General features: G+C 39.1%; 2 protein-coding genes across 2 annotated transcripts in view; one reads left to right on the top strand and one right to left on the bottom strand.

The window, feature by feature from the left end:
* LOC117292650 (neutrophil collagenase-like) overlaps window positions 1–12263 on the top strand; it is a 30631-nt gene extending 18368 nt beyond the window's left edge. Inside the window, exons 5-9 of the mRNA XM_033774782.1 lie at window positions 3983–4138; window positions 5403–5512; window positions 6618–6759; window positions 7630–7884; window positions 10591–12263. Coding sequence (XP_033630673.1) covers window positions 3983–4138; window positions 5403–5512; window positions 6618–6759; window positions 7630–7884; window positions 10591–10715 — 788 coding nt within the window. The 3' untranslated portion in view covers window positions 10716–12263. The remainder of the gene's footprint in view (window positions 1–3982; window positions 4139–5402; window positions 5513–6617; window positions 6760–7629; window positions 7885–10590) is intronic.
* Window positions 12264–14654: 2391 nt separating this feature from the next.
* On the bottom strand, window positions 14655–23168 carry LOC117292406 (matrix metalloproteinase-24-like). Its single transcript, XM_033774435.1, has 8 exons — window positions 22408–23168; window positions 21189–21484; window positions 20235–20551; window positions 18312–18473; window positions 17646–17824; window positions 16994–17141; window positions 15754–16011; window positions 14655–15146 (listed from the first exon to the last, which is right to left on the bottom strand). Exons 1-8 carry the CDS (start codon window positions 22552–22554, stop codon window positions 15028–15030), a joined length of 1626 nt encoding a protein of 541 aa, XP_033630326.1. The 5' UTR covers window positions 22555–23168; the 3' UTR covers window positions 14655–15027.
* Window positions 23169–23941: the final 773 nt, after the last annotated feature.

Genomic DNA, 23941 nt, shown 5'->3' with positions numbered 1-23941 from the left:
AACAATTACAAATTTGACTGAAAGGGCGAACATGTTTGGGGCACAAAGCAATTTCATGCTTTGTTATGGTTCGTGTATGGGCTATTCACCGCAGGTGATCAACATATTTGAACTCCGAAGGTTTTTACATTGTCTGTGTTTTTGTTCGTATGTTGATGTACTATTTGATACTATGCGTATAAATAGTTCAAGACTGTAGTAGAAACCTTGCCCTTCAGTGATGTACGGGACCTGGGTTATGTTACAGTCGTTAAAGTACAAAGTAGGCCTACCTGTTTCCGATGGATAATAACGTGGCTTTGCCCGATCATCCACACTACAAATCAGTTGAAACATGACATGTTCGTTTTTGCTGAAGGCTGGGCATGATTTCATATGCAGCCCAGGCCAGACAACTTATATGACCAATCGTATAAACCCTCTAAGAAAAAGTCGTGTCTTCGTTTGGCTCTGGGACCAGCGGCTTGCGATGAATCACAACAAATTAAAGGTACTGAACACTATTTGTGATTACTTAATAGTTGTTAGTATACGGCAATATATATATATATATATATTGTTGTAAAAGTAGAATACAATGATCTACACAAATATGCCTCAAAATTATGTGGTTTTCGTTTTACCTCGTCGACTAACACGGTCGGCCATTTATGGGAGTCACAAAATTGACTACCATAAATGGCCGACCGTGTCAATTCGCGACGTAAAATGAAAACCGTGCAATTTTGAGTGATACTTGTGTGGATCATTATATTCTACTTTTAAAACATCTTTCCAACCATATACATTTCATAACAAACAGTTTCAAAGGCTTTTTTATAGACCAACTCGTCCGATCCAAGGCAACGTGTTCCTTTAAGCTGAAGCTTAATATGCATCTGAGACGAGCACACAAAGTAATGCAACAAGGGTGTTTTTCTGTCATTGACATTATTATCTCGCAAATTCGATGACCAATTGAGCCCAAACTTTACTGGTTGGATATGTTGAGATACACCAAGTGAGAAGACTGGTCTTTGGCAATTACCAATAGTGCCCAGTGTCTTTATACATGACACATAATTGAAACGTGTCCAGAGCCTTTAAAGGTTTACGACCGTTGCAATCATTCTATTGGGAACAAACAAGGAATGTTGTTTTCGTCAGAGAGAATGTGTGACGGTTACTTCGTGTTGTGCACGTTTGTGGTGTGGTTCCCAGACCAGATGTGGAACTATGTGTCATTGCCGCTGGGAACCATTTACATACTTATGTCACTTTGCAACGTGGACCCTATATTTCATAGTCGTACAAAACAAAAATATTAAACAGCCCAAACAAGAGCAACTGTAATCAAATGGCTTGATATAACATTGTCAGGGGTAGACCACACGTGCCCCACTAAGAACGTAAGCCTACAATATGTTATGGGTCTATTTTTTTCTTTCTGCATCATAATATTTTCCCTTTGGTTTATCAACGGGGTTTATCATATGACTTTATCCGATGAAACAACACCTCGGGTTGGATATTAAATCCGTTCACAGATCAAATACTTACCCAGTGGCAACATTTTGATCTTAGATGTTTTGGGGATGGAAAAGTTCGCCAGGAAAGTTCACACCTATAGATGTAATAACTATCCCTGAAGGTGTGCCGGTATGCCGGTACTTAGATTAGATTATCCATATCAAATAATCGCTGAAAATTTGAACAAATTTATTGGAACACCCCTTGCCAAATCAAAAAGATTTGGCCGATTTGGTTTTCTGTTTCAATCTGTTTAAATCGGATAATAAATATCTGTTTGTAGGTGAAATGGAAGTTTACAAGGTCAACAAATTGTGTTTATGTGGGTCACACTATTCAAATATTAATTATTATTGGGTTTTTTTCACGTGTTGAATTGAAGCCGATAGCCGTCTGCTGATATGGCATGTACTATTTTATAAATAAAAATAAATACAAAAGTTGACCTGTGCATGCCTTTTAAAAACTTCGGCTAATTTCTATAATAGGATAATTGTTGAACTCTTTGTTTGCATCTCGGCTTCTGGATTAATCCGAATTATAGACGCACCTTTGAATTTGTTAATTGCTTTACCTCTAAGCCAGTATTACCCTCGTAAGCTACAATAAAGCTTCATTCAAGCGAAATCATTTATCATTAGGCCGCAAGTCAACACTAAACCCAAGCACGCACCCAGCCACATTTTTATATTCATCGACAATCACAAATTATGACCATAATTATTGTTAGACAATCTGACCGCATTTTAAACCCCTAATATTGCCTTGTAACAACAAGAGAAACCCTTGTATAAATAGGTCATTTTATCAGTATGAAAGGGGTTTTCAGTTTGTATTGATGTTTGGCGGTTAATAATTATTTGGGTTTAAAGAAAGAAAACAGCCGTTGACCCCACGTGGAGTGGACCTTAAAGCGGTTAACACCTTCAAACTGGCCTCGTATTGTCGACTGCCGTGACCTATCGGAGTGAACTGTTGATATACCTGTAAATAGTACACAACTATTCATTACTTAATACACAATGTTTTCTCCTTTGCGTCCTGTTTAACCCGACGTCATGGGGCGTTTCATGGCCGAGCAGTTATGAACACCGGATGCAGTCTCAAAGCGTGGGTTCGAGTCCCGGTCAGTTCACTTGAATCATTGAGCAAGATTCTATAATACTATAATTTGCTTTGTACTTCGGATGCGACAATAATACATGAGTCGTATGTGCAAGGTTTGATAGAGGACGAAAACGAACTCAGAACACTTCTCGTGAAAGAGGAGGGGTTAAAGGGAAGGTACACGTTTGGTAATTACTCAAAACAAATATTTACTTGAAAACTGACTTGGTATTCGAGCATTGGAGAGCTGTTGATAGCATAAAAACAGTGTGAGAAACGGCTCCCTCTGAAGTAGCATAGATTTTGAAATAGAGGTAATTTCTCACTAAATTAATAAAAGACTTCTAGCTAGAAGTCTTTAATTCCTATCTGAAAGCACACAATGACAAATTCGTCCAACAAGGGTGTTTTTCCTTTCATCATTTTCTGCCAACTCCGATGACCAAAATGAGCTCAAATTTCCACAGGTTTGTTATTTTATGCATATTTTGAGATACACCAAGTGAGAACACTGTTCTTTGACAATTACCAATAGTGTACCTTCCCTTTAACCCCGGTGTTTCTGGTTCACACAGCAAGCACCCTTGTTTACATGGTTTCTCGAGGTAGCGAGCTACAGTAAAAAGTTCGCTTGAGGCATCTTTGGTTTCAATACCAAAAACAATAGTATTATTTAAAAAAAACTTTAAATCTTGGTTTTGGTTCACTTTCTAATGGTAACTTCGCGTTTCGAGCAAGCATGGTTAGATGAACCCACCACTTTACGGTATTATGCAATTTGACTTCCAAAATGGCATTAGCTCTTGTGACGTCATTGCGGGGGTCACAAGTGTGTGCAACTGAATTGAATCTGCCGGGGCCTGTAGTATAATAATGACTGTTGTGTTTAAGTACATACAGGCTAACGACATAGCTTATTGACCTAGCTCCTCGATGCAAAACGCATTTCGGCAAACTGCGGTTCTCTAATTTCCATCTTTATGGGGGAGTCATTTTAATGGCGGACATGGTAAGCACGTGTGAAGAGCGCGATGCACCGTTGCATGGGTCAATGTACAAGTTAAAGAGAATCGATTGGATGCATGCCCTTCAAGTTTTCAGATGGGGATTTGTAAGTTTGGGAACGAAATAGCTTCCATTTTCAAATTAAATGAAAAGGGGAGTACCCTTTAAAACAAAAATTATTGATCTGCATATTATTAGACTATCTATTTATTTATTTATTAATTTTTTTGCTTAATAACCCAAGACTTTCTGCCCTGTAAGCCTGATTTGGCCGTACCTATAGATAGGTATGTCCCCTGACTACCTGTTCCATCAACGCATGCCTTTACCTGGTTTGTTCTGTTCACCTTTTTGATTTCAGGGTATAACTTTTTCCAGATCGCAGCTCATGAGATTGGTCATAGCCTAGGTCTGGATCATTCCCAGGATCCCAGAGCGCTCATGTGGCCTCATTATCACTACGTTCATAACTTCAAACTACCCAAAGATGATGTAGAAGGAATACAATCTCTATATGGTAAGACTTCGTGTTCTGTTGTGAATAAGGAACTAGTAACTAAGACGTGTTGTTCTGTTTTGAATAAGGTACTACTTGTAACTAAGACTTGTTGTTCCGGTGTGAATAGGGAACCAGTAACCAATAATTCTTGTTCTGTTGGTTTTTGAAGCCTGTTTGCCTCAAATTATTTGTGCAATCATGTGTGTTGTATGATTTTACCCTTACACGATATGTATTAAGCAATTTTAAACTCACTTTCCCGAGTCCCGTGAAAAAAAAGGCAAATCAATGAGTGTTGTAGGGATTCGAACCTACGACCGTGGTATTATACAAGAGCGTTTTGCCAATAACTAAGTTAGCCGGAAGGTTCGAATCCTAAGCAGTGGGTATCGCAACGATTCAATAGATGGGATAGTAGTCTGAAGTCAAATAGCTCCATATTACGGTATACCCCCGTTTGTAGACTTGTGTCAGTCAATCCAATATTAAAGTAAGCTGCGTTCCAAAGAGAGGACCAGTCGGGCCCCTAGTGGTTCACATCACACTCTCGTTCCAGTCGCCCGTTCCAGTCGCTTCCAGGCCTTGACAATACACCAGGGTCTCGGCTGTTTTTGTCATGAATTCCACAACTCCCTCACTTCACCTTTAAATGCATTGGAGACTACTGGTAATTACTCTAAATAATTGTTAGCATAAAAACATGTTTGGTAAAAACGAGTAATTGAGCTGTTATAAAACATTGTGAGAGTTGGATCCCTCTGAAGAGAGTTATTGAGAAAGAGATAATGTTACACTCAAATTACAAGACTTCAGGCCTGAAGCCTTTTATTTGGCATGAGAAAGCAAACAACTTTTATGCAACAAGTGTGTTTTTGTCTTTCATTATGACAAATTGAGCTTGTTATGTTTTATGCATGTTGGGATACACCAAGTGGGAATATGGTCTTTTACAATAACCAAAGGTGTTCAGTGCCTTTAATGAGAAGACTGATGTCTATAAAAGATTGATGTGTACTGGATGGCGTGGTATAAATCGGGATACATCAAGAAGTGCAGTTCGAGTGTACCTACACTGAAGTTTTAAAAGGATAACACACAGCAAAATAAGAGACATGAAATTGACGGTATTGGTTGTAAATTTTTAACACCAAAAATAGATTAATACATTTTCTTAACATTACTGCACACTTTCCTCTAAATATCTTTGTCCAAGATATTTTTTTGTTCTTCAAAATAACGCGTGTTTTGTAACCTAATTTATGCAACTGTTTCCTAACATTAGGTCCGAATGTGAATGAAGTCTCGAAACAAACACCAAAGAAGGTGACGTCACATTGTACTCTCGTCTTCGATGCCGTCACAACGATAGGGGGCATCATCTATGCTTTCAAGGTAATTCCTGTCAATGTGTGTGCGTCACTTTCTTCTCATTATGTGTTGTCTACTGATTCAAATTTTGGGGCAAAAAAATTACATCTTTTTTACCAAACCACTTACTTCTAAGTGAAATGTTTCTCAAAGTGCGTTGCCTTATCGAAAGCTGCTGATTTGGCACTGGCACTGGACAACAATAGTATTTTTTCTGTCATTATTTTCTCGCAACTTCAATGACCCAATGGAGTTCAAAGTTTTACACATTTGTTATTTTATGCAGATTTCGTGATACACCAACTGAGAATACTGGTTATTGCTATTGACAAACGTGTCCAGTGCCTTTACGAAAAGTTGTTATTGCCATTCAATTTAAGAGTGATTACCAAACGTTTACCTTCCCTTCAAGTAACTTTTTCCTAGAGTGGAAAACTGTCTGTCTGATGTTTACCAATTCATTTCGCTATTATTCCTATTGGTGGAGAGCGCGTCAAGTGGGGGTGTTTGAACGATTTATTATGACCAGCTGAAGCTGTTTATTACCGGTTGTTTTCTGATACTACGCGCTAGTCTTGGTGCAAGACGTTTCTCGTAACGGGCGATGCGGGCGCTGTTGGTGAGTAAGTTGGCCGCGCTGTGTGTGAAAGGAAAATGAGGAACGTCTTGCACCAAGAATAACTACGCGCACGATGCATATCCGAAAACTGTTTCAGTCATAAAAATGCAACACACGTACAGAGCTCAAAGACGTCGGAAAATGGATAAGTTTTACATGGTTTTACAGCGTTTCTTACTTCATTACGCCTTTTAACAAAAAGTGCATTTATGACCTGGAATAAAAGAGTAGCGACTCGTTCTTGAACTGCCGTTTAAAACCTTGCAGGGTCGTGGCAGTGCGATAAAGGCCTTCGACTGACAACTCATCGCTACCCTTTTATTCCCTTATTTATACCATAGTTTGCACAATATCTTTAAAAAATAAAAATACACTAAGGCTGACATTTCCACAAGTTCTTAGCTGTCAGAGCTACTAGAAAAAAAAAACGCTACCTAAAAAATGCTATTCTTGAAGTTACAATTGCTTTAAATGCCATTGACTAATAGTGTCTTGATTTTGTTGATTTAGAGTGGGCGATTTTGGGAGATAGCTGATGGGAAACTCATTACCGATCCAGAGGGTCTAATGACTGATGATTACTGGTTTCATCTCCCATCTCAAATCAACGCTGTCTACCACAGGAGCGACGGCAAAACAGTCTTCTTAAAAGGTCAGTAGAAAAATCAATGGGGGACTTTTTGGACGCTAGGTGGCAGCAGACATCAGGGCAAGATTTTACAAAGCACTAGATTCCTAATATTATTAGTAACTGTTAGTTCTCTGTTGACGGAACAGACGTATCCCCATATACTGTGTTGTTTGTCCTCTCATAGCCTTCCTTGTTTCTTTATAGTTTCTTCCATTATGTGCATTTTAAAGTGCATTGTGGCTATGCGTTTTTGATAATTTTTATGTAAGTAGCACAATATAAATATTTATTTCAATTTTTTATTTATCTAAGGTTTACGGTTTCTCTCAAAACAAAAGGGTTGAACTATAAAAAGGGGAAACCAGTTTTCTATATTTACACTGAAGGACCCAGTTTGACAGAATTGACCAGAGAAAGGATAATAACTTAAAGGGATTTAATGCGTATATAGGAAGTATCCACAGCTTGGCCATTTCCTCCACACTAACTTTTTGGCCTAATTTTTTATTTTCCCTAGCTCACATTTCTTGAAATTATCAAGTATTCTATTTTCGAGAACGCCAAGCCCTTTTTTGAAAGGGATTATCCTTATCGTCAAAAACTGTTTCTGGATTCCATCAAAAAACTCTCTTTCGATTTCCTAAAATTGTCCTGATCAAAATTCGATGATACTAAAAGCTTTCTAGGTCAATGTTTACCTCCCTCAAGGCCAAAGCGTAAAATCTAGTCCCATGTGTTTTTAAATCACTGGTCTCTTTGATCCACAGTAGTTATGTGGTACGAATGCCATCACTGTTTCTAAAAGTGTTTCTGATGCAAGCCAGACCCATAGGTTTCATGTTATGTCCAGTAGTGACCTTTTTACCTAATAGAAGTTGTCTAACTTGACAGGTACTAAGTACTGGGTGTACCACGGTCAATACCCTCTACCGGGATACCCACGGCGTCTGGCTGATCTAGGCTTACCTACCGCCGTAGATGCGGCACTCACGTACAACGCAGATAAGACGTTCTTCATCAAGAAAAAACAAGTCTGGCGATTCGACGAGAAGAGGCAGTCGGTTGATCCGGGATACCCGAAGAAGGTCCGCAAGATCTTCAGGGGGTTACCGAGGAAGATGCATTCTGCATTTCGGCATAGTGATGGTAAGCTTAACAATCTACCCAATCATTCGTTCGTTTGATTGTAATGTTTAGTTGATCTTCCCATCAAGGGAACTCGGCAAACTCCTTCAGGGAGATACAAACGCCAAGCTGGCAATCGGCAATCTCTCTATATACAAACATGATTATGAGTTGCACAAACTGTGATTCAGTAACTAGAAAACAATACCCATTCTAGTCAGTGTTAAATCAGTGGTTTGCTTTGTAGAATTCAAACCCACAACCTGGTGGCTGCGAGTCAGGTAGTCTAACCACTGGACCACGGTGTCAATTTAAAGGACACATCCCCCTTGCAGGACATCACAGGCTAGCCCTGTCTGCATTTGGTATGCATTGACCCTTATCACTTAAACGTCGATGGGAGGCCTGCAATTTTACGTGACGAACTCCTCCAGCTTGGCGAGCAATATAATGATGACGTCACCTAAGAAGTTTTTTTTTACTGGAGTCAAATTAAGGCGAGGCACACTGCAAAGTAACACAAGTTCTCTCAAAATAGCACAGCCAATAAACTATCATGGTGATGACGTCAGGGCACTTGGGGCGTGGAAGAGAGCCACAAGCAAGACTTGGTTAAGACACCGAAATGTTTAATTTCCGTTAATTTCTTATTTTGATGAGATCTATACTATTTTTATTTGCTATATAGACTTTAATCTTTAACAAATTAATAGTAAAACATGCAAACAGCATCAGGGTATACCCTTATAAGCTTATAAGCTTTAAATTGATAGTTAGTGACAGCTGAAGTAATGTTTTGTACAATCGCAATGAAACAACCTTGAACTCAACAACTAAAGTTTATGACTGCTTAAAGAGGATTAATGACAATCCATGCTTTTTAATAGCATCATAAGTCTTCGAGATCTGGTTTGAAATACATCGTGCGGTTCAATTTAAAGGCAGTGGACACTATTGGTAATTACTCAAAACAATTACTGTCATAAAACCTTTCTTGGTAACGAGTAATGGGGAGAGGTTGATAGTATATGTAATGTAGTTTTCGAGAAAGAGGTAATTTTCCACGAATTTGATTTCGAGACCGCAGATTTATAATGTGAGGTCTCGAAATCAAGCATCTGAAAGCACACAACTTCTTGTGACGATGGTGCGACAAGGGTGTTTTTTCTTTCATTAATATCTCGCAACTTCGACGACCGATTGAGCTCAAATTTTCACAGGTTTGTTATTTCATGCCTATGTTGAGATACACCAAGTGAGAAAGCTGGTCTTTGACAATTACCAATAGTGTCCTGTGTCTTTAAAGGCATTTCACACTATTGGTAATTAATAACATTTATTGTTAGCATAACAATTTACTTGTGACGAGCAATTTAGAGTTGTTGATAGTATTAAACATTTGGAGAAAAGGCTCCCTCTGAAGTAACGTAGTTTTTGAGAAAGAGGTAATTTTCCCTTTCTCACTCGTCAAATAATAATACAATTGTGCTCTGAAAGTGGCGGTTTTTCTTTCGTTATTCTCTCGCAATTTCGATGACCAGATTGAGTCCAGACTGTTCACAGATGTGTTGTTATATACATGTTGGGATACACCAAGTGAGAATACCGGTCTTTGACAACTACCTATAATGTGTCTAGTGCTTTCAAAAAGATCGATAGAGGGTGCGTTCGTTTAGCTTCCCTGGGTCGACCCCGGTCTGCCCCGGTACGTCCGAATAGCTCTGATGTCATTCCAAGGGCTCACCCGGGTCAGTCCCCAGTGCCCTGCTTGTGGAATGGGTCACTTGGGGGTGACCCGATCCGAGGTGCATGGCGTCAACACGAGAGGGCGAATGTGATCGTTCGATTAGCTGTTGTCAGGGGGCTCATCCCAGTGAGCACCGAGAGATCGACACGGAGAAGCTAATCAAACGCACCCAGCACTATGATGTGAGACACATCATGTTACAAATTATGAACCTTCCAGCGAGTTTAATCTGTTCAAGACAGACAACAAAACCGTTTCCAAGTGATCAATCCAGTCATAATCACTATGGCTCACTTGGTGTGTAACTGCCTATAATATCACAAATTATTTTGAGGAAATTCTGCACAGACGCATTTTGGGGGTGTGCCTGTAGGACACAGGGGCCTAAGTCATCGACCTTGTGTGATGAATTAAAACCATGCGTTGCCATGCATCAACGTCTGGTATATGGTGATATATTCTAAACTGGTATGAGAACATTAATGTTCAGGAAGATGAGTGATTTAAAAATAGAGTCGAGTCGTCGTCACGATGTGACTTGTTTCCCCTTGTGGCCATTCTTCATCTACTTGTGAGTCAATCATCATATTGAGCTGTGTAGCTAAATCCCAGCTTGCAGGGGGGCTTTACAGCATACATAACAGGAAATTTAGATTGCCTTATATCCTTGGACATTAAATTGGGCAGGGTTCAAAACATCCAAGTTCAAAAAAATTGTCCAGGGCAACATTAAAGTACATTATACAACATCGAATTTCGGGGAGTCCACTGGGAACAATGACTTGTTAAATCGCACAATTTACAAAAACTTACATCGTGGGTGTGATTATGTTAGGACAAAATAAGTTGGATCGTACGGTTACCAAACAGCGCCCTCTATCGAGCACTTTGTGGTACAACTTCAATTTGACGCATTTCCGTAAGTTTAAAGTAATGTTCATGTTTGTGAACCTTTTACTCTATTTCTTTTTTTCCGGCAGGTCAAATGTACTTTTTGAGCGGTAAGAAGTACTACGAGGTCAACAGGAGAATTCGTCGCGTCGAGAAAAGCTCCCCGGGATTATTTACTGTGGACTTCATGGGGTGTGATTCGGTCAAGAATTGATCTCAATCGTAGCTTTGTATAATATTTAGTTTTTTGTAATAAATCTATACGTTTGTATTATATTCGAAATTCTTAAATCCGGATTACTAAGCACACGTACTACACAATCACGCACTGTAGGCAAAATGCCTGTGGTAGGCAAAATGCCCGTGGTTGTCTTTCTTTTGTAGACGTTCCGGTATAAGAGACACATATTATACTAAGTAATGGACTTGCTCAAAATGATCAAAAGAGAAATGACGTGTCATTATGTTTAGTCATTCGCCCTTTGCGCGGTCAGCCATTTGCTTGTAGAGCCTGGAATTTGGGACAGCAGTGAGGAGAAGCATTACATAACTGTATTGTCATGGTTATGTAAGGAGACTTTACAAAACACATGCATAAATACAGCACAAATAGAGCATAAGCCATGCAGGCTCGTGGCGGATCTGTGCAAATGGCGAATGGAGCAGATTGTCTTTTACTCTGAGTGTTGTTAAGGTAAGATAGCACATTAATCAAAGAAAAGAAAAGTAAAGAATAATATAATTGCGTCACTTAGCCTTGATGCAGTCCTTCTAACGGCTATATACGACAGAATGTTGTGGTATATGTTTCACGTGTTCGCCTTTATATAGATCATGCACGGCTTAGGTGAGCAATACGTCTGATCGTAGATTATGTGGTTGTGGAAAAAAAACATGAATCCAATTGAGAAAAGTACACTAAGCATTCGCAACTACCAAAGCCTCTATTGCAAAATGGGTGTCTTTCACAAGAAAATAACTTTAAATTGCACGAAATGCTGCTCCTTCCCACCGTCTAAAGATTGATGTAAAAAAGCACTGTACTCATTAGCAATGATTTAAAGTCACATCGTCATCTTCCTCTTTCGAATAATATCATCTGAAATTGCGATAAATTTTGCTCGCGCAATTGCGGGAGACCGCTTCATAGAGTGATAGCTGAGTGCAGTTTCACAGTGTGCTTTTTTCGAAAACGCGCGTGCAGCTTAGATAAATACACTATTAAGCATTAATGCCTCCCAGACCAATTGCCTGCATTGTGCTTGAGTCTATCATCGACGTCACAGTGAAATATGTTTTTGCAATTTTTTGTTCCAAGGGACTGTGGTCTTCGAACACTTTTAAAACAGTTAAAACAGTTAAGTGCTGAAATGTGGCGTCGCTTAAATTTTGTGGGCGTTCGAAAAGTTTTGCAAATGAACACATACAGGAAGCCCTTCCACACGTTTTTATTTTATGGCGTTACGTAACTACATTCTGTTCTAGAACGTCTCACATCTAAAAAACATAATACATTTTAATGATCTATTTTGAAATCTTTTGTAAATAATGCTTTGTACCGATACATATAATCAGTGTGTACATATCTTGTTCAGTTATTAGCTCATTTTTGTGTATTATTGAATCATGTGTGCATAAGTAAGTAGTGCGTAATGTTACTTTGGCCAAATAGGGAGCAACCACTCTTAATGGCAGTGGACACTATTGGTAATTTCTCAAAATATTTTGTTGCATAAAACCTTACTTGGTGACGAGTAATGGGGAGAGGTTGATGGTATAAAACATAGTGAGAAACGGCTCCCTCTAAAGTGACGTAGTTTTCGAGAAAGAGGCAATTTTCCAGGAATTTGATTTCAAGACCTCAGATTTAGAATTTGGGGTCTCGAAATCAAGCATCTGAAAGCACACAACTTCGTGTGACAATGATGTTTTTTCTTTCATTATTATCTCGCAACTTCGACGACCAATTGAGCTCAAATTTTCACAGGATTGTTACTTTATGCATATGCTGAGGTACATCGTGTGAGAAGACTGGTCTTTGACAATATTGCCAATAGTGTCCAGTGTCTTTAATCGGGCTGACATGTGCTTCATGTGGTTCATATGATTAAGCTCCGATGGGCTGTCTTTATACATAGATTTATTGTAATTCAATAGAAGAAATTATATTATGAATTGAACAAAAATTATATCAATGTGGTACTGGCCAACTTGGCCTATTATGGTGTCTTGATTTCTTCTATTGGTCGGCTATTGTTGTTGGTGTGGTTTAACTAGACTCTTACTAATGAGCCACGCGCCAAAAACGCTCGTCGTCCGTTTTCCCCTCGGCTAACACCACCAGTCGTTGTTGAACAAGCCAGTGTGGAAAACCCTTTGAGACAGCGGACCGGTTTATGTTGTAAGAAATCTGGCGGGTAAACGACCATGTCCTGGCCAATCAAGCTTTAAATGATGTTTCTCCAGCATACACTCTTAGAAGTAAGGGAAATGGGATTTTAACTAAGTACATACACATAGTAATTTGAACCAAAACAAGGCCTTATGAGCCAGTTGGTAACCGGTGGTGTAAAACGCACTTAATGTTATAATATTTTGCACAGAATTTTGTATTTTAAGTAGTCTCCCGAATTCCGAAATCATATCCACGCCGCGGCAGTAGAATAAAAAGCGAAAATAACGAATTATACACCGCAGTAAGTAGATATAACACACAGTGATGGTTACCTCACTTTGCAAAACCAACATCAGTATTTTATGTTACATGTATTAGGTTATTGCAGAGTAAGCAAGCCCACTCTCCTCTTACCTCTTCAGTCTCCTGACGATGACTAGAGCAAGCTAGTAGAAACGTTGAGACTAATTCAGAACTGACTCCGCGGCAGTACAGTTAATAACGATCCTATAAGCTAAAAGAGGAGTCCAGTCTATTTTCTATTTTGTAGATACACACATGGTGTTACAGCAAACCAAACATACATTGCAGAGTTATTTAAACTCGTTTACATGGATATCCGGCCTGCATTAGGCTTCGCAAGTCTCGCACCAACTTCAAGCGCGATATTTTCTTTTACAAAGAGCAATAATTTGCGCAATAATAAACCAAAATGTCCACAAGCCGTTAAGAAAAGAAAGCTAAAATATTCAGTAATAATAAGATTCCTATTTTGTAGTTTTATTTATTTGCGTGTTAACGTTAAAAAAATAATGTACATTCCCATTAAAGGAGTTTTCCTGAGTTATCGAATCACTTTATGGACTTGACATTTATATAGTTAGTTAATTTGCAGTTTTGACAGTTTCTTTGAAAGCTACCAGAATCTAAAGTTAACCGATTATAGGGTGACTACTGGTATACGTTAATGACATTATCCCGATGGCAAAACAATGAACAACACCAACAAAACAACACTGACGGTCTCTCTGCTGATCATCAAACCAATAATATCCAAGTATACCGCCCTCAATGTTTACTGTCGTGTAGTCAGTAGAGTATTGAACCCCCATCTTTATCCGCAAGGATAAAGACAGATCCCTGCTGGCAGATCCAGTGATTCCATTGGATACTGTGATATTGGATCAACATGCATCCATTATGCCCTAACAGTACACTGCTGTCACGTCCGCAATATAATTTGACTGCGTGTCTCTATCTGAAATGACTGGGGTCGAAGATTAAACTTCACGCCGGTTTTGGAGTTGTTCACGATCCTCGAAGTGTGACGTCAGATGTACAGTCTACCCCCACATTGGCGTGGCCGTTGATTCTGGGCTTCCCATTTATTTCCTTTGTTTCTTCAAAAATGTTGATTACTATGAAAGAAAGGAAGCCCACACTTTGTGTTTTGTTGTAGATGTGTGTCCCCCCCCCCCCCCCCAACCGCGCAGTCGTTTTGCTACTGAAATTTTCTAAATTTGAAGAGCTTCTGTTTTGTTTCGTTTTGGGCCGTACAGGTAAAATACGTAGATGTTATTCTAAACAGTTTTCCTTGGGGGAGGGGGGGGGGCGAGTTAAGAAAGAAAAACACTTATATGTATAAATAATAATGATTAAAATCCTTTTAAAATATTCAGTGTAAACAAAATACATCCTGATGATCCCGTGTTGAAAATCCAATTTGCTAAGCCTACCACAATTTGAAAAGAAAAATTAAGTTCAGTTGTCACAAGCATTATTTAGTTTGTTTTCCAGTGACTGGGAAATGTTAAATTATTTTGTTGAGATTTAAAGAGTGGTGGTAATTATTAAAACATTAACTTTAGCATCGGTTGGCTATGGAAGCACATAGTGTAGTGCACCATGGGGGCTATAACAGTGCACCCTCGGGTAAGCTGTACATTGGTATAGCGCCCTCTTCTGACGTGACCAGAAGAAAGGCGGTCTTGCTTAATCGTAGTAAATTAAAGTTTTGTTGAATTAACCAGACAATAATAGTTTCGAATCAAGCATCATCCTAGCCCTACTGCTACCAGTGGTTTAATTTGACAAAAATAGGCTCAGCAGATTTATTTTTTTAGGTCTCGCCCTACTTACAGCCAAGAAAGTGCACACTAAATAGATTTGATTGGTTCCCACGTGGTGATGTCACTCTGTTGTTATTGTCCATTTCAAAATATCGGGTGCCTTTCAAGAATATCGTGGTTTCTGCAGTGAAAGAAAGAGAGATATGGGAAGAAAGCAAACAAAATAAGATGATAAGAAAAACACAATGAAGTCTGGACCTGCTGCATACACATTTTTGTGCACCTTTTGTTGTAGGTGTTGAGAAAGCTGCACCGTTTGATTTGTTTAACTGTTTTTGTTTTTTCCAAAACCTTCTCTGCTGCCAATTCTACAGTTTTAGGTTTATGGATTGAGTGCCAATTAATCTTACTTGACTAGATTTCTCTGTAACTTTATCGGACTGGTAATCATAAACCTTAAAAAAATGTAGATTTAATTTGAAAGCCTACCTAGTTTGATGTTCGATACTTCAAACTTTAGCCTTAAGAACATACCGTGATTGCTTAGCTCAATAATATCTTGAAATGTCCGTACCGGAAAGTGATATCAGTCTTGGAATCTCATCTTTGAACGAATTGAAAGGGCACTTCAATCGGAAAATCTTAAAGTCAATGGGACATTTTTGAAGAGCACCAAGACCAGGGGCAACTGGGGCAATGGCTTCCATTGCAAGCACGTGTAACTCATTGCTTGTTATATTATATGGTGTTGTTCCTACTGTTCTGTTTCAAACTTGTTAATAGCCTACCGGAATCCAGCATCTCGCCTCCTGTGATCCCCGCCGGTAGGTCTCCCCAAACCTCGCTGGCTGGCTTGGGGTACCCATGATCCACAGTCCCGGCTCCTTCGTCGTACAGCCACACCTCAGAACCTCGTAATAGATAAGCCTTATTGGGTGCTAGGTGGCTGGCCCTCAGTGCAGTCATTGGTCTCTTCACACCCATGCTGCTGATTTGCCCCGGACGACCCTCCCGATTCTTCCCTTTGTACACGTAATATTTGTCCCCTTTATGTTGGAAGAAGAAAATGACTTACATTAAAATCGCTGTGGTACATGCTGCAACCATATAGGATTCAAACTGCCTCTAGCCACCGGGTTGCTCGTTGGTAATGTGTTGCGAAATCTGCTCTGTCAATGCAAAAGTCGTGGGTTCGAATCCCACCCGATTTGATTTTCTCGGTTAAGTACTGAGTATACAGTGTTTAGAAATACACGTCAATGTAGCCAACACATCGATGTAGCACAAACCTAAACCAGTGGACCAGGTTAGACTGTATAGGACCTGCAATTACAAGGTTGTGGGTTCGAATCCCCTAGCTAAATGCTCATTTTAAAATTACTATAGAAATGTCGTCTATAAAATCACAATTTCTTGATTTGTGCAATTCATAACCATAGACGTTAAAGCCATTGGACCCTTTCGGTACAGACAAAACAAAAAAAGTTCACAGATTTACAAATAATTTACAGGGTTTACAGAAGGTAATGGTGAAAGACTTCTCTTGAAATATTAGTCCATGAAATGCTTTACTTTTTGATAAAACGGTAAAACAATACAAATTCTCTTTAGCGAGAATTACGGATTTATTTTAAACACATGTCATGACACGGCAAAACGCGCGGAAACAAGAGTGGGTTTTCCCGTTTTTTTCTCCTGACTCCGATGACCGATTGAGCCTAAATTTTCACAGGTTTGTTATTTTTATATAGAAGTTGTGATACACGAAGTGTGGGACTTGGACAAAACTGTTTACCGAAAGTGTCCAATGGCTTTAAACCAATGTTTGTGTGAGTGAGATTGGTTGTTACCAGCTTATTGTTTATATCCCCTTGTGGAAGTTTGCCGAGTTCCCTTGACGGGAAGCTCACCCAAACCAATGAACAAACAAACAAACAAACAAACAAACAAACAAACAAACAAACAAACAAACAAACACACCCAAACCATCACCCATTTCTGAGAAAGTAATCCCTAACCCCCAATTACCTTTAAAGAAGACAACATTGCCATCATGTCGCTGGTACGCGGCGGTGATCTTACTCGGCATCGCATTCCAATAGCGTTTGGCCGATTCACCTTTCGCTGGTGACAACAATTGTCTATCTTTGATACGAATACGCCATACCATGTTGTCCTGCCAAAATAAAAGAGGGAAACAATAAGGTCGCCGTATATTTAACCCCCTATCCCCCACGCTTTCCCGCCTCCGTCTTTTTCTTGGAGCTGATAGTGATAGGGGAACAAAAGACTTGACAACAGGGTTATTCTCCGCATCTTAAAACTTGCATAAAAGTATAAATAGTTCCAGACACTTTTTTTAAGCAAACCCTGTTTGAAATCAAGAAAATCCTTCGGAATATGGAAAGTTTTACTTAAAACCCTGTGGTGAAGCATCAGAACCCATGACCTGTTTTACCTGGTGGTACTATTTGTCAGGTTCCTCTGATTGTTGACATACAATTTGTTTGTTTATTTTATTCAAACCATAGCCTTCTCAAATGGGAGACTTTTTGTACAGCTGGATAGAGGTCCCAAACACCCGTCCACGATATTCAAGAATTTGTATCATTTTTTGCACGTCAAAAGCAAAGGGCCAACAAATGAAATATCGCAAAAAAAAAGGGGGAATTCAACTTACTCTGAAGGCAAACAACTCCGTGTCCATCTTCAACAATGCCGTGTAAGGTTCTTGGCACATTGCAGCGGTGGCAGCATCAGGCAGTTGCTTTTTATTTCTGCCGTCTTTAGGCTCAGCTCGACCCACTGGCTTGCTCATCGCAACCATTCCGGTTTCAGACAGAGAGCCGTAACCTAGACCTTCAGATCAATTTGAAGGAAAATCAGAACATAAGTTGCCAAACGGACAGTGATTGAGATACGTATTGATGTATGAGACATTTTCCCTTTACAACACAGGTACTCAATGTGATTTGGAGCACTGCTGCCGATCCACTGGGGCGAACCCTTTCCCTGTATAACAGGTGCACATGGGTTCTTTACGGGCATTACACAGCACACGGTACCTACGGCTTTACGTCCCATCCGCAGAACGCAGCAATAATGGTTAAGCGTCTTGCTAAAGGACACAATAGTGTCGCGACTCTTGAACCCACACTCTGCTGAACAGAAACACTGGACCTTGAGCCCGGTGCTCTTATCCACTCGGCCATGCCATGCCATAAAACTAATTTCCAAACAAAATGTTCAACAAATTACTATAATTAGCTAAATACGGAATTCGTATCATTTTTAGGCACAGGCTGATAAGCATTGGATTTATAAACAAAACTGTGTACAAACTTACCATAGATTGATTGGATGTTTTGTACGTCAAACTCTGGTAGTGTATAGCCTTTGGTAGGGGCATTCTTGTAGTAAGGCCACATCACACTATTCTCCATGTAGGAATGACTCAGTCCAAGGCTATGTCCAATCTCATGAATGGCGACCAGAAGCAAAGCAAAACCTATACGAAAATTCGTATAATTAAAACCATCGTCAGAGTATTGGGGTTCTTTCTGATTATGTTCAAAGAACCATGTTATGTTTATAGACCTGTGTTGCTGAATTTAACGCTAATGTAGAAAAATTTTCCACAATGCAGTTTTATTTTATTTTTTTACTTACAACGAAATATTTTCATGTAAGCACATTATTTGTTTTGTCTGGGTTGAATCTTGTGTAATGACTTCTCTTGAAGGCATTCTCACAGACGATTCTCGTGACAACATTTATGCAAAATGATTGCCAAAATGTTATTTATTTATTTTATTTTATTTTAAATCTTTAGACATACACAATAGTTACAAGTTGTAAGGGAGCTGCCAAGGTTAAAACAAAAGTATAAAAACTTTCATCAAAAGATGTGTAAAACCAGACCCCTGCCAACGATAAAAAATATAATTACAATATAAAAAGGTGATTGCACTGAAACATTTAAAAATCACACAAAAGACTTGTTAACTTGTTTCTAGTAAGAGATTGCAAACTTTTGTAACTATGGATTAAATATGGATCTTAATATTGTATTGGTGGAATGATTGAACAGCTTCTTTCTAAGAAAACAACACTCATTAAGGTCAAGTGAGAGGGAGGGATTCCTCAGGATGGAAGGAACATGGATACATGTGTGTGCGAACATTTTTTAGAAAGAGATTGCAAAGTTGTGTAATTTTGATTTGAGATGGATCTTAATATTGTATTGATGGAATGCTTAAACAGCTTCTTTCTAGGAACAACACGAAATGGGTCAGGTCAGAGCGAAGGACTCCTCATGGGAGAAGGAACATGGATACATGTGTGTGTGCGATAATTTTTTAGAAAGAGATTGCAAAGTTGTGTAACTTTGATTTGAGATGGATCTTAATATTGTATTGATGGAATGCTTAAACAGCTTCTTTCTAGGAACAACACGAAATGGGTCAGGTCAGAGCGAAGGACTCCTCATGGGAGAAGGAACATGGATACATGTGATGTGCGATAATTTTTTAGAAAGAGATTGCAAAGTTGTGTAATTTTGATTTGAGATGGATCTTAATCTTGTATTGATGGAATGCTTAAACAGCTTCTTTCTAGGAACAACACGAAATGGGTCAGGTCAGAGCGAAGGACTCCTCATGGGAGAAGGAACATGGATACATGTGATGTGCGATAATTTTTTAGAAAGAGATTGCAAAGTTGTGTAATTTTGATTTGAGATGGATCTTAATATTGTATTGATGGAATGCTTAAACAGCTTCTTTCTAGGAACAACACGAAATGGGTCAGGTCCGAGCGAAGGACTCCTCATGGGAGAAGGAACATGGATACATGTGATGTGCGATAATTTTTTAGAAAGAGATTGCAAAGTTGTGTAATTTTGATTTGAGATGGATCTTAATATTGTATTGATGGAATGCTTAAACAGCTTCTTTCTAGGAACAACACGAAATGGGTCAGGTCAGAGCGAAGGACTCCTCATGGGAGAAGGAACATGGATACATGTGATGTGCGATAATTGTTTAGAAAGAGATTGCAAAGTTGTGTAATTTTGATTTGAGATGGATCTTAATCTTGTATTGATGGAATGCTTAAACAGCTTCTTTCTAGGAACAACACGAAATGGGTCAGGTCAGAGCGAAGGACTCCTCATGGGAGAAGGAACATGGATACATGTGATGTGCGATAATTTTATGATCATGTGAACCCATGCCTCGGTAAATTCTTACAATCTTCTTTTTGTCCTCACCTTCCGTGCCGTCTTTGGTAAACATATCCTCATCATCGAAATGTATGTCACCATCCAGATCTCCCCAGTTACTGTTAGGGAGGAAGGCGTGTGCAACATCGCCTCCCGGTCCATCGAAGTACCTCACGGGGGGTTCCTCCTGGTTGTGCCTCCTACGGGCAAACTGGATCTTAATATCAGCCCCATCATCGGAGGAACTTAACACCTCACTAAATGTCAAGGGTGTGACGTCACTCCACTTTTTGAAGGCCTTTCTCATGATTTGACGAACGGTAGTGGGCTTTAAAGCACCTTTACCAGATGGGTAATTAAGAAATCTGCAAATCAAGAAAGAAATAGTTTGAAAATCGGAAAAACTTAATTTTGTTCGGTGATTTGGAGATCACACGCTGATTTCACGTCGACTAGAATTAGTATTGTCGTCTAGTTAAATTGAATCACAATTTGTTGATTTGTTCAATTTATAATCATAGACGTTAAACTAGTGTTTGTATGGGAGAGATCGGCTGTTGTCAGCCTGTCGTTTATATCCCCTTGTGGGAGTTTGCCGATATTCCTTGACGGGAAGATCATAGACAAACAAACAAAACAACAAGTTGAGTTATTCATCCACATTCAAAAGCCTCCTCAAGACAATTCTGTTTCCCCAACCATCCTAGTTTGTTTGTTTTTCTTCTGTTGTCATAGTCTCATGTAAAGCGGTCTGTTCTTCGTAGAGCGCTATATAAATGCTTCATACTATTATTATTTTTATTATGATTAACTCAAACTAAAATTCCCTAAATTTAACACAAAGAAACGCTTTTCGAATTTATTGACAACGTATCGTGACTGTGTTTTCACATTGAATCTAGAAAGCATGCACAAACAAAAGTTGGGAGCTTGTAAAGATAATTTTTTTAAACTACAAGGTAAATTGATCTAAAAATGTTAAGTATGAGAAAAAAAGCTCACGTGTAATTGACATCAGTGTGGAACCAGCGAAATCTGGTGCTCAACCCTGAAACACTAAGCTGTTGTGGTACCAGTGCGTCATCGAGGCCCTGTGCTGTGGTGTCAATAACATCAGGGCATCCACAGCGAGGCTTGCGGGTCAACTTCAGAGTATTCGGGTCGAGTTGTCCCGTTGGTGGAAGATTAAAGAATCCCTGCATCCTCTGGAGTGCGGCGACAAAGCGAGGATCTTCTTCGTGGATGATGATGATACTCCCTCCATCTTCATTCAAATATCCATACTTCTTTAAATAGTTCTATAAAAGACAAGAAAACTGGAGTAAGAGACATCATAAGGACAATGAAATAAGCTGAGATGGGCTGGACACACTGCCCGAAGAAATTACAAAACATGTACTAAATATGTTTATATTAATACAGTTTTTAAATTTTAATGTGTTTGAAGTTGCTGGGCACCTCTGAAAAACAGTGTTTTACTGAGAGGTTTCCCCAGGGTTAAGAAGAAATAAATAAATAAAATAGATAAATAAAACAACAAGGGCAACCAAGTACAGGGAAAAGAGGTAGACAGAGAAGAAGATGGAGACATGACATCAGGGTATATGCAGGAACAACATGGACATGGTCTGCAAGAAATAGAAATGAATGGCGTCTTCGTGAGGAGGGCTACATCTTACACTGGATGAACTAAGCTTATGACGATGATGATAAAAAACAATAATTAGGTTTTGGATATTTCACAAAAGAAACAATAATTATTCGAAACTTTAAATTTGGCAGAAATGCTAAGGTCACCAAATATATTAACAAAAGAAATGAAAAAAAAAGAAATGAAAAGAAAAAAAAGAAAAAAACACACGAAAATGCCTCAATGAATCATTTTGGACGGATTTGTCTCTTCATGAAAACGCCGACGATATGTTGAAACTTTTTGGTCGGCTCATTTGCTGGAAGCTTTTTGGCCGGCTCAATTGCTATAGGCCTACCAGAAAACCTAGATGCAACTTAAAGGTTCTCGAATTTTGATTTCATGTGATTTTATTTTACAAAAACATTGTAAGCAGTTACAATTTACAATCAAACCTAGTTCAAGAAATACATCCTTATTGATATTATTGAATGGAAAAGCAGTTGTGTAAACAACAAGTTTACACCTCGGGGAAAATATTGTATAGTTTTCAATCCACACGCATAACCCCCATAATGTTGTTGGTCTTACCACAGTTTCTGAGACGACAACGGGGGACGTCTTTTGCCGATTCACCCGCCGAGAAGAAGGTCTGGCCTCGGTGCTCGTTAAAACTACGAGGCACAGAACGGTCAACGCTATATCAAACTTCATGACCAAAGAAAAACGGACGATCATACAAAGTACAGATTCTCAAACAATGCGATGTGTACTGTTGGTCTGGAGTTCAGCTGGTGTTGCTTTTATACTGGGAATGCTCGACCACACAGCGGCCGGATATTGTAAAATCAACTCTTGGTTGAGTGGAGTTTGTGATATCACCATGGCAACATAAGGTGTGCCAGTGATACCTTTCGCCTCATCATTGTATTGTCTGACATATGATATTATGGGGAAAGTCTAACATTATGATAACTAAGTTTGAATGCGGTCACATCGCTTACAGGGAAGTTCACATCATGATGATTGACGAATTCGGAGTATGCCCTCACTTCCTCTAGTTCTAAATCAACACTAAGCAACCAAATATTTAACATGTCGTCAAATCTGCTATATTCTTCGTTCCTAGTTCTCGTCCCTTGCTTCTTATAGAAACCGGGTGAAGAATAGCATCGTGGAAAAAGAATATAATGTATTTTACCCATACACCAATGTGTCTCAGTTCGTAGTAAATGCCTCGAGAGTGTGAATTGAAACATCCAAAGGAATTTTACTTGGATGGGATTCGGACCTCCGAACAAACTAACCAAGAACAGCAGTCTAATTGCTTGCCAGGTTAAAGGAACACTATGCCTTGGATCAGTCGAGTTGGTCTTTGAAAAGCGCTTGTAACCGTTTGTTATAAAATGCATAGGCCTATGCTTAGAGAGATGCTTTAAAAGTAGAATACAATGATCCACACAAGTTTGCCCCGAAATTGCGTGGTTTTCCTTTTTACTTTGCGAACTAACACGGTCGGCCATACGGGAGTCATGGCCGACCGTGTTAGTCGACGAGTTAAAATGAAAACCACGCAATTTCGAGTTAAACTAGTGTGGATCATCATATTCGACTTTTAAAACATCTTTCTAATCATAATGCATTTTATAACAAATGGTTACTAACGCTGTTCAAAGACCAAATCGACCGATCCAAGGCAACGTGTTCCTTTAAGGTTAAAGCAGCAAGTACATGTACCATTATTGTTTTAACCATTTATTTTTATGCTTAGCAGGAATTTCTACCCAATCTTCCTAACTGACTTTCCGAAATTCTGCACACCATGTTAATTGGGAACACCATCCCAATCACCAGCCACCTCACCACTTTGTTTGACCTGGTTTGGTTACAATTCCCCCGTCATCATAAAGAGAGTTCAGGAGGGTTTGTGTGGTGAAGTTCCGTAAAATAATAAGCGCGTATTCAGAGCGGAAACAATTAAGACACGCACTATCGTCTGTCAGGAAAAAGATGCCATATCCTGTCCTTTTATCAAAGAAAACATAGTATAGGTTTTACTAGTTCAGGTTCAGCTAAACAATAATATTGACACCTTACTTTTGGGAAATAATCATCAACGAAGAAG

This window comes from Asterias rubens, chromosome 7, assembly GCF_902459465.1.
Source record: "Asterias rubens chromosome 7, eAstRub1.3, whole genome shotgun sequence".
Taxonomy (NCBI): Eukaryota; Metazoa; Echinodermata; class Asteroidea; order Forcipulatida; family Asteriidae; genus Asterias; species Asterias rubens.
The sequence above is the reverse complement of the archived record's forward strand: the minus strand, read 5'-3'. Positions and strand labels throughout refer to the sequence as shown.

Bases quoted from the DNA above. Each gene is read 5' to 3' on its own strand.
- LOC117292406 (XM_033774435.1), bottom strand. From the start codon at position 22,554: ATGATCGTCCGTTTTTCTTTGGTCATGAAGTTTGATATAGCGTTGACC. The intron at 18,474-20,234 runs GTGAGGACAAAA...ATTTTCGTATAG, and splicing joins TACCAAAGACGGCACGGAAG to GTTTTGCTTTGCTTCTGGTC. The intron at 17,142-17,645 runs GTAAGTTGAATT...TTATTTTGGCAG, and splicing joins CGGAGTTGTTTGCCTTCAGA to GACAACATGGTATGGCGTAT.